Consider the following 11,043-nt stretch of genomic DNA (forward strand, 5'->3'; position numbering starts at 1 on the left):
ACTTGCTGACTTTTAGCTACTCTAGGGGAGAATTTACTGACCAAAGAGAGGATGTCTGTTTTCCAAATGGCATCTTCAAAATGGCTGGGAGAACAGCACCCAGGGAAGAGACTGTCCACGGGATCCGTTACCAAAATCCTTCTTCATAGGGTAGGTGCTTTGAGCTAAGTGAATCACTACTGACCAGTGCTTGGGCACACAGCCCCTGTGTGTGCAATCTGTTACCTGTCTGTTTCACCCTACCCCACCCCTATTGTTGACGTAAATTTGTAATTTTTTCTCCCGTTATTCTGAACATCATCTTCCATGTTGTCAGAGGAATGTTAAAGTGTCTCCTGGAGTAGCTAAGTATAGGTCACTATGTATGAGACCATGAAAAACATTAATAAACAGTAGTCGAAAGCCTAATCACAGCTTAAGAGTTTGTCTTCATGACTTCCAGTTGTTACGGAAGATGCTGGGAAGAACATGGAGGAAAATTTAAAAGCATGTGCAGAAAATCTTTGCAGCCTTTTGGGTGAGGCACAATTCCGTAGATATGATAACAGAAGTGTGATCTATAGAAGAAAGAAATTATAAGTTGGACTTCATCAGAAGAAAGAATATCTATCCTCAAAAGACACTGTTAAGAGAATGAGAGCGATACAGTGGGAGAAAATATGTGCACATCACATACCTGATAAAAGATTTGTATCTAGAATAATATTAAGCATTCTCATACAGTAAGAAGACACACCAAAAAACCCAATTTTTTAAATGGACAAAAGATTTGAATTTCACTAAATACTTCACTAAAGAAGATGTATGGGGCCCCTGGGTGGCTCAATCAGTTAAGCATCTGACTCTTCATTTTGGCTCAGGTCATGATCTTATGGTTTGTGAGTTCAAGCCCCGTGTTGGGCTCTGCACTGAGAACAAAGAGCCGGCTTGGGATTCTCTGTCTCCGTCTCTGCCCCTTCCCCCTATGCACACACGCGGGGTCTCTCTCTCTCACTTTCAAAAATAAATAAATAAACATTAAAAAAAAGAAGCAGCTGACCTTATTTAAAAAAAATTTTTAAAGATGTATGAAATGATGCTCAATATCATTAGTTAATAGGGAAATGCAAATTAAAACCACAACAAGATATCATTACACACCAGTTAGAATGGCCAAAAACAAAGCGACATGAACAAAAAAGACCATACCAAATGTGGGAATTCAAAATGGTTCAGCCATTTTGGAAGTTTGACCGTTTCTCATAATGTTAAACATACATTTAAACATTAATAACACTATGTAGTAATTTCACTCTTACATAGTTACCCAAGTGAAATGATAACTTCACGTAAAAATCACCATTCGAATGTTTGTACGAGCTCCATTCACAATGGCCAAAAAGTGGCAACTACCCAAATGCCCTCCAGCAGGTGAATGGATAAACCAAGCGGAATATGTCTGTACAATGAGATACTGTTCGGCAGTGAAAGGAACAGACTTCGGATGCATCCACAATACGAATGACTGAAATGCATTATGCTGAATAAAAGTCCCCAAAGGTGACATGTGGTATGATTCCCTTTATATGGCATTCTGGGAAAGGCTAAATTCGAGAGATGGAAAAACATCAGTAGTGGCCTGAGATCAGGGACGTGGGAGCGTGGGGAGGGGTTGTCTGTGAAGAGGCACGGGAGACCTTGGGTTGACGGGCCTGCTCTGTATACTCACCATGGTGGTCGTTACGCCACTGTGTGTGTGTGTGTGTGTGTGTCTGAGCCGGCCTGTACACTGAGCTGGGGGGGGAGGGGGTGTGTGTAAATTATACCTTAGGTTTTAATAGTTGGGAAATAGAATGGGAAGACTGGTGGGAAGCATATAGGATTCCTACAGAAAACATTAGGACTTTGTGATGTGCCTCTGTTTTTTGTAGCTTTTATAGTTTGGGGAAGAGGTAAGCAAAGTACAAATTTAAAGAAGGAGTGTTTAGACAGTTAAAATGTCATTTTACATCGCTTTTCCCATTTTCTAGGCGTATGACCCTAAGGAAATAATGCCTTCTAGATTATAGCACAGTTGCTACCTGTAGAGGCATTTATTATAAATGCATAAGAAAATCTATCTAGATTAGGTATCACAAGGAATTTTTTTCTTAATTTTTTAATGTTTATTTATTTTAGGTGGGGAGAGGGGCAGAGAGAGAGGGAGACACAGCATCCGAAGCAGGCTCCAGGCTCTGAGCCATCAGCACAGAGCCCGATGCGGGGCTCGAACTCACGAACCGTGAGATCGTGACCTGAGCCAAAGTCAGAAGCTCAACCTACTGAGCCACCCAGGCACCCCCACAAGGAATTTTTAATAGCGGGTTTATCCACTGATTGGGATTAAAGCATTTAGGGAACTTCTTTATTATTCCCCCCCCCCCCGAGTACATTGTTAACGCTTATTATTTAAGAAAATAAATAACAAAAAAGATATTTGAAAGAATCACAAACTTGTTTCCCATAAGTTTCAATGACAAGCTCTCGGATATATTTTAAATGTATGGTTCACTAAAATTTAGTTCATACATAATTTTCAGGAAAACTGTCACTTATCAGCATTGATTGCATCACTACATCAGAAGCTTGGTGCTGACTGTTCACCTCGTATGAGTTACCACAATCAGGACACCTCTGATTTAATCCTCAGCAAAAGGGCAGTTGGCCAAGGCACAAAGAACAGTGGTTTCTTAGGTGGTTTCACTTTATGAGAACAGACAGCAAGAGAATTTTATGGTGAAGGAAACCATTTCTACATTTTTATATAATTCATAGCTTCTTCAGGACCTTATGACACCTGGGAGAGTTTGGGGATGAGCACGTCATTCTGTTGGCTTGCTGTCACCTTCAGCGCTCCTCACTTACGTCTACGACATAAGTGCTACAGACCCGTGTCAGTAGGTCATTCCAAGGCAGAGGTACGACACTTAACAGCAGGAATTTCAGAGATCGCTTCAGAGAAACTTTCCTGAACTGTGTTTAGGTCCATTTCTTCGTCGTACTCCGCATGTTTTTCTGTATTGTGCAGGTATCTGTGGAAAAGCGAAAAGCCACTCTACCACTCATCCATTGACAGAGCAGTGGCATTTAAAAGACGAGGTGAGTTGTGGTTTCTGTTAATGCCCCGTAGCATCACCATGTAGAAAAGCTAAATATCTTGACTCGAAAAGGGCGTGCCTAGGAGTGCCTGGCTGGCTCAGTCAGAAGAGCGTGCTACTCTTGATATGGGGGTCGTGAGTTTGAGCCCCACTTTGGGTGTAGAGATTGCGTTAAATAAATAAAAATAGTTAAAAAAAAAACAAAAAAAGTGAGTGCCGAAGGAACTTTTTTTACTTCTTCAACAAACGTTTCAATGCATATCCAGAGAAACATCATCATCTGCAAGAAATCTCCATGGGAATCTATTTCAGGAATGTTGCATTTTTTAAAACAGAACTCAAGTTCCCACCAAAATCTGAAATCCTATTTTTCTATGACACTCAGAACTCTTTGGTTTGGAGAATTGCCTTTAGGTTGTCTTGTTAATTTCCCCCCCCCCAATTGTGGTAAAAATACATAATATAAAATTTACCATTTTAGTCTTTTTTAAGTAGTTCCCCAGTGTCCCTCATCCAGTCTCAGTTTCCCTTGTTGTTTTCGCCTTTCATTATCTTGGTGCGTTTATTCAAAACTCAGAAACCGACGTTAGTACGTTGCTAACAAGTAAGCTACAGGCAGTATCTGTGATTTAACATTAGTTTTCATTTTATTCCTTTCCTTTTTTCCTCCCATTTCCAGAAATGGTGGTGGATCTACAAAAACAATTTAGCACATTGGTTGATTCAACACCAACTGTTGGAAGAAAAAAGCCTTCGAGTTTTCAGTTCAACTGGGCTGAAGGAGACGCGGCCAGAACCTGTTTCCACGGACACAGCCTCCGGGGGATCCTGGAGAACAAAGGCCAGTCGCTGACAACCAAGAACTCACTCTACTGGCTAAGTACACAGAAATTCTGTAGAAGGTATGTGATGCTTTTAAAAAAATCAAAGAGGGGCGCCTGGGTGGCGCAGTCGGTTAAGCGTCCGACTTCAGCCAGGTCACGATCTCGCGGTCCGTGAGTTCGAGCCCCGCGTCGGGCTCTGGGCTGATGGCTCAGAGCCTGGAGCCTGTTTCCGATTCTGTGTCTCCCTCTCTCTCTGCCCTTCCCCCGTTCATGCTCTGTCTCTCTCTGTCCCAAAAATAAATAAACGTTAAAAAAAATAATAATAAAAAATAAAAATAAAAAAATCAAAGGATAAAAAAAAAATCATGAAATCCCTCATTTGGCATGAAGCAGTATTCTTTTCGAATTCAAAAAGTCACCTAAAATTAGAGCTGTCGTGAGGACCAGACAGGTCATTTGTTGGAATTAGGAAGATGTTGGGCGGGGCACCCGGGTGGCTCAGTTGGTTAACCTTCCGATGTCAGCTCAGGTCATGATCTCACGGTCCGTGGGTTCGAGCCCCGCATCGGGCTCTGTGCTGACGGCTCAGAGCCTGGAACCTGCTTCGGATTCTGTGTCTCCTCCTCTCTCTGCCCCTCCCCTGCTCATGCTCTGTTTCTCTCCATCTCTGAAAAATGAATAAACGTTAAAAAAATTTAAAAAAAGAAGAAGAAGAAGAAGATGTTGGGCTTAGAATCAACAAAATTGGAATTAATGCATTGAGTCCCGTTTAAGAGTTTTAGGGATGGAGGTGTTAACTCACTTTACTGCGATAATCCTTTCACGACATGTACGTCGCACGCTTTGAACTTAACATACGTCGTGTCGATACTATCTCAACAAAGCTGAAAAGAGTTTTAGGATATAAAGACTTTTTTCGTTGTGACTTTGTATTTTTACACCAAGCTCATCCGATACTAATCTCAGTCTTGATGCATAGAAACCGTCCGTCCGGCAGTCTCCCCATAAAGAGGATGTGCCAGTGCAGCCGGCTGTCCGTCCCCCGGCTCCGCTCTGCCCACAGCGAGCAGGTCACTTCCCGCTCTACGGCTCTGTGGCCCCAGTTGCAAAACCAGCGTTTGCGCGAGTGAGGGAGGGGCTCATGTCCTTCTGTTTTTCCCGTGGCGCAAACAGCGCGTGATGCCGATCTTTGCCCGCTTCTCGAAACCTCCAGGGGCTCCCCTCTCACTCACAGGAAAGTCCGAAGACCCTCCAGAGCTCTCTGACCTTCCCTGCTTCCCTCCTTTTCTCCGTGTTCACTGCCTTTGCTCACGCCGGCCTCCTGGCCGTGGCTCGAGCTGGCCAAGCACCCTCCCCACGCCGGCCTTTGCACCTGTTGAGCCCCCAGCCCGGAGTGGTCTTCCTCCCTGTGTCCTCAAGGGCTCACTTCTGTCAGGTGTTTGCTCCAGTTTCTCTTCACCATCCTGTCTAAACTAGCACCAGCTACCCCCCCACACACACACATACACACACACACACACACACACACACACACACACACACCTCATCACCCCCTGTTCCCCTTGCCTATTTTTTCTTTCTTATAGCTTCTGTCACTATTGACTAGATTGTTATTATATTTGCTTACTTGCCTGCCTTCTGACACTGGAATAGACTATAAGGTCCTTGAGTGCAGGGACTCTGTCTTAATGAATTAGTGAAAACTCCCAGAGGCTAAAACGGGGCCTGGGTGCTCGCCAATTACTCGTTGAATGAATGAATGGAAAATAGAGATGAGAATTAAATGAGATGTTTGGTGTCTGGCATCTAGTAAATCTCAGTAAATGAAAACTATGATCATTGTTTTCAGTAAACCTAATTTTCTGTTAAAGAGTTTCTCTTCCTAAGTTGAGTAGCAATCAAAGGTAAGTAAGCTGTAGAAAATCCAAAAGTAAATAGCAAAATGAAGTCATCTGCATTAAAATTTACTACTTAAGAAAGGCTGAGCAGAGTCTAGAATGACTGGGGTGCCGCCGTCTTAGCAGCAACGGGGAAATGCTGGAATCCCGACCCCCAGGTCAGCTCTGCGTCTGAGGTGATACATTCCTTTGCAGTGGTCAGAGCAATGACTCTTTCAGGTTTTCAGATTGCGTCAAAAGGAAGAGAGAAGGTCGTAGTCCCGGCCAGTGAGGAGCCCCCGCGTGAGACCAGCACGTTAGGAAGTGGTGATCTGGCGCCCTTCTGTCTCGTCCACCTGCAGGGTCAGTCCTGAGTGAGGGAGGGAGGCGCTCATTGTACCTTTATGCTTTTCCCGTGGTGCAGTCAGTGTATTTCTAGACGTTCTTCACAGATGTCATACGGTGATAGAAGACAGTTACAAAGAGACCTTGGTATAGTCAGAGTTGAAACAGCGGAGATTTTTTTCTCTCTGTGTCAACTGTTAAGGCTAAAAATTATAACCTATAGACGAAGCATCAGTGATACCGTGACTTTATGCACCAAAATTCTGTCAACCTTGCCTATTTCCACCATAGCCTAGAACCAGAGGGTAAGCAAAAAAGGCTTCGGCGAACCAAGAAAAATGCCCCAGGGTCCAGGACTAGGGCTGATGCACTTTTCTCCGGAAGCCCCTCGGCCCCTCGCTCACAGCCTGCTTGCTCTGCCTTCGGGTGTATTTCTGTCAGGCCGAGTTGTCTGATTTCCAAACTCCGCATCATCAAAAGAAACAAAGTAGGAGGGACACCGAAAAGGGCTGTGCTGATAATCATCTTGACAGCAAACGTTAAGTGACGGCCACCCGGTAAACGGTAGAGGAGCCGGCATCAGAAGCAGAAGCAGACAGAAGAATTGAAATTACAGCGGTCTGAAGTTCATTCATGACACACAGTCCAGTCCCTCCACGCCACAAGATAAGCCTGATGGGGTCTCCGCTTGAACACAGAGCAAGGCCCACATGCCGTGTGCATTCTCTTTGGGTTTGTTTTCCTTAGCTGTATTTCCTAGTATTTTTACAGTAAAAATGGACAGCCGGTAACAATATAATTGTAAAGGCTAAAGCACATTATATTGAATGTGCTCTGTTGAAGATAACCGAGTCACGAATCATTCAGTTTTAAAAGGTGTCCGTACAAAATGGTTAAAATGAAGTGTTCTGATGCTGAGGAGAGCAGATCTTCAGCTGTGTAGAGAATTTTGTCACACGGAAAACTCACGCCTGTAAAATCTTGTGCGAACTCTCAGGCCTGGAGGACAAGAGCACCTCTCGACGAGAGGCCGTTTATCCTTCTTGCCTGAGGCAGAGCCAGCCGTCTTCATGAATCAAAATGCCCTTCATACTCCTCAGTTGCCACAAGTGCCCGTCTGTAAGTAGGCCAGTCGCTGGCAGTTAGCTCGGTCTGAAGGCCTGTTGGAGGCACTGGCTAATCAGGTGTCTGCCCTTGACCTCCCTGAGACGAGCCGGTGGTTCCTCTCCCCTTCCGCAGGAAGAGGAACAGCCATGGTATTTCAAGTTGCCACCCATGGGAAATGGAGAGGCTTTGGATGTACACACACACACACACACACACACACACACACACACACACACACACTTTTTTTTTTTTTTTTTTTGCTCCCACAAAAATCTTATTTGAATTAAAAATTTTTTATTTTAGAGGCATCCAGTTAGGGTTTCAGTTAAGCATCCAACTTTGACTCTCGTCATGACTTCACAGTTCATGAGTTCAAGCCCCATATCAGGTTCTGTGCTGACAGCTCGGAGCCTGGACCCTGCTTCGGATTCTGTGTCTCCCTCTCTCTCTGCCCCTCTCCCCTTCACGCTGTGTCTGTCTGCCTGCCTGTCTGTCTCTCTCTCAAAAATAAGTAAATATTTTAAAAACTTTTTAAAATAACTAAAAATTTTAATTTTAACTAGTATTTTAAACTATAGTAAAAAAAAAAAAAAGTACTCAAATATGTCACATGCCAAATTTGAACCTATTTCAGACCACCAAAACATTAACTCGTGTTAGCAGGTTTATTTTTGTACGTATACAGACTTGCGAAACTATTCTTTTTGCAGACATTTGAACTTCTTTCAAGGAAGCTCTCATGAGGAAGTTCAAATGTACCTTTACACTGACTGCCCCCTCTTTTAAATGTAAACCTGTACTTCATCCCTTCACATAAAATTGTTTGTGTAAGCATATTCTTATAGCATCCATTTGCCACACTCATTTATTTTCCGTGTCAGAGATCAAGGAACATCAGTTGGCCCATGTTCTTCTCACAGCAGAATGCTTGGCAATAACAAACTGTTGTGTGTTGTATTCAGTTTGATGGCTTACAACTCTAGGTTAGTTTTCTGAGTCTGTGATAAAGAATATAATCCTTAGAAGGTATTCCTAGGGATTCAGCTTAAAAATAAAAGCCCTTATGGGAGCAAATAATCTGTATGCCTTTTGTTATCTTTCTGGTATAGAGGTAGAGCCTCGCAAGGTAACAACCCTTTTTGTTGTAACCGTTTGTCTGAAAGAATCTCTCTCACAATAGCTGAAATTTAAAAGAAAAGAGGGCACCACTTTGTGAGAATTCGTGCAAATGGCTTATATTTGATTTCTGTTAAACCAACCAATGAATAGTTGAGGCTTTTAAATTTCCTCTTAGTGAATATGGTAGGAGGTTGGCTTTGTTGTGTATCATCATTCGAGTAGTCTTAAGACTTTAAGTGGAAACAAAAATCAATTTTAAAGGAGTATAGTGGAAGTGAGCATTTTTGAGCCCCTGCGAGGTGCCAACCATAGGGTTAAGTGCTTAATAAATGTTCTCATTCAATGCTTTTGTCTACTCTCGGCGGCAGGCACTGTTATTTTTTCCTATTTTACAGGTCAGAGAACCGAGTATAGTTGTCCGTAGTCACAACTGATGGGGGCAGAGTTTTGTGGGGCAAACATTAACTTTCTTTCAGGAACTGAGGATCGTATATGTTAGATAAATCCTAAAAGCGCATATCCTGTGTATGTTGTTTACTTGTTTTTTAAGCTTCTTATTATGGAAAATGTCAAGTATATTAAAAAATAGAGAGACTAGTTTAATGAACCCTCCTCCCTGTACCTGTCATTTGGCTTTAACTGCCGTTAGCATGACTGGACTTGCTTCACCCACGCCGACTCCCTCCTCACCCCCACCCCCAGATTATCTGGAAGCATATCTCAAATGTCATAATATTTTTAAAAACAAAACCATAATAGCATTAATCAGACATTTAAAAACTAATAGTAATTCTGCAGTACTATCAAACATGCAGCCAATGTTTAGATTTTTCCAATTGCTACGAAATTTTTAATAGAATTCAATCCAAATAAGACCTATACACTGCAAGTAGCTAAGGTGTTCTTTGTTGATTTTTTTCGTTTATAAATTCCCTGTGTATTTTTTTTTTTTTTTTTTTTTTTTTACCCCTTGCAGGGATAAATTACTTGTTGAAGAACCCAGGCCTTTTGTTCTGTATAAATTCCCATAGCCTGCATTTTGCTGATCACAGCCCCTGAGACTAGTTCGTCTGTGCCCTGGATTGCCTACACCTTGGTATAGTTAGAGATGGAGAGTTAGAGTGAGTTAGGGGTCCGTAATTAGAGATTTGGTGGTAGTTGGAGATTTGCTCAGATTCAGGTTCTACTACTTTTTAAGATCAGTGAAATTGCTTTGTGAACTCTTGTTTCTGTAATAGGCACAAGATTGCGGGCTACGTTATCAAGGCTGCTGTCTTATTTTGGGTGGGGATTAGGGATTATTTATTTTCTTTTATTTTAAAAAATATGCCCAGAATCCCTTCCTGTGTGCCGTTGTTTGCCTCGAGCGGGCTAAGGAGAGCAGCCCACCTGGGACGGAAGGACATCTGGGCGAGGAATTGTGAGGCCTGGCTCTGGGGCGTCCGGTACCCTGGCCTGGTAGCTATGGGTGGTGCTGACCTCTTGTCCTCTAAAGTTAAGGAGATTTGCCGGTGTTCCAAGTTTCCTCCCAACTCAGAGTACTGTTTTAAGCCGAACCGCATATATTTGCTAGGTTGTTTAGTGGATGTGTCAGGGATAGGTGCATACATTTCCAAATGGCCATTTTAAGATAACTTCTTCCTTTTTCTTCCCTTTCTAGCTATTGTAAACATGTGACGACCTATGAAGAATCAAATTTTTCTCTGAGTTATCAGTTTATAATAAACCTCTTCGCCTTCCTGCTAAGAATAAAGACCTCTTTTCTCCATGAAGAAGTGAGCTTAATTGAAAAGAGACTTTTCAAAACAAAATACAGTAAAACGAAAAAGAAATCTTCAAGATCCAGGAAAGGGAGAAAATACTGAGAAAAATGAAATCGAAACTCTCTTGGGAAGATATCTCAATAGTGACAATAATGTCAAATTATAATATTCCAGAGAATCGTGGAAAGTAGAATTTTATTACATATACATGCTTACATAGACACACATCTGTAGCAAATGTGCTTATAAAAACATGTATTGGAAAACAAGTGAACTCTTGTATTATTTTTTAAATTATGAATGTTTCTTGACAAAATTAAAATAAGTTTTATAAATAATACCTGGAAATTTGTATTCATTGTATGTTAAAGCTAAATTTGCTTTCCGAACTAGATGGCTTCCTTATTCTTTTTGGCCCAGAGGAAATCCCGGATGGATCAAAGATCTAAACGTCACAACCTTTACATCCACATATACGTTACAGTGTTAGAAGTAAACGAGTAGAGCTGTCTGGATGATCTTGGAGTGCAGAAGGACTTTCTGAGCGTGCCCCAAAAGCAGAAGCCAAAAGGGAAAGACTACAAAGCCACAGGCAAATGGCACGTTAGGAAAATATATTTGCAGCACATGACGGACACAGGACTAATTTCTTTAATGTATCAATAGCTCTTGCAAAGCAACAGAAAAAAGACAAACTGAGCAAGAGGTATGAAAAGATAGCTTTCTGGAAAAAAGAAATACAAAGGCCAAGCCAAAAAATGATAGGATACTCCACCTTGGTCATATTAAAGAAATACAAATTAAAATAGATACCATTTCCCACATGTTAGATTTGCCAAAGATTTGTAAAGGTTTCGACTATCTGGTGAGGATATTGGAAAGTCAGGCATTC

General features: G+C 42.1%; 1 protein-coding gene across 5 annotated transcripts in view; it reads left to right on the forward strand.

Annotated features, from left to right (window-relative positions):
- Positions 1-10,491, forward strand: part of TAF1B (TATA-box binding protein associated factor, RNA polymerase I subunit B) — a 68,922-nt gene extending 58,431 nt beyond the window's left edge. For 4 of the 5 annotated variants that reach the window (XM_040496039.1, XM_040496038.1, XM_040496042.1 and 1 more), the window contains 3 exons: positions 3,047-3,117; positions 3,796-4,018; positions 10,049-10,491. In XM_040496039.1, coding sequence (XP_040351973.1) covers positions 3,047-3,117; positions 3,796-4,018; positions 10,049-10,253 — 499 coding nt within the window. In that variant the 3' untranslated portion in view covers positions 10,254-10,491. Of the gene's footprint in view, positions 1-3,046; positions 3,118-3,795; positions 4,019-6,057; positions 6,496-10,048 lie in introns of those variants that run through there. The other variant, XM_040496040.1, reaches the window with a different exon arrangement.
- Positions 10,492-11,043: the final 552 nt, after the last annotated feature.

The sequence above is a fragment of the Herpailurus yagouaroundi genome, unplaced genomic scaffold, assembly GCF_014898765.1.
Source record: "Herpailurus yagouaroundi ecotype Mexico unplaced genomic scaffold, PumYag 188, whole genome shotgun sequence".
NCBI classification, from domain to species: Eukaryota; Metazoa; Chordata; class Mammalia; order Carnivora; family Felidae; genus Herpailurus; species Herpailurus yagouaroundi.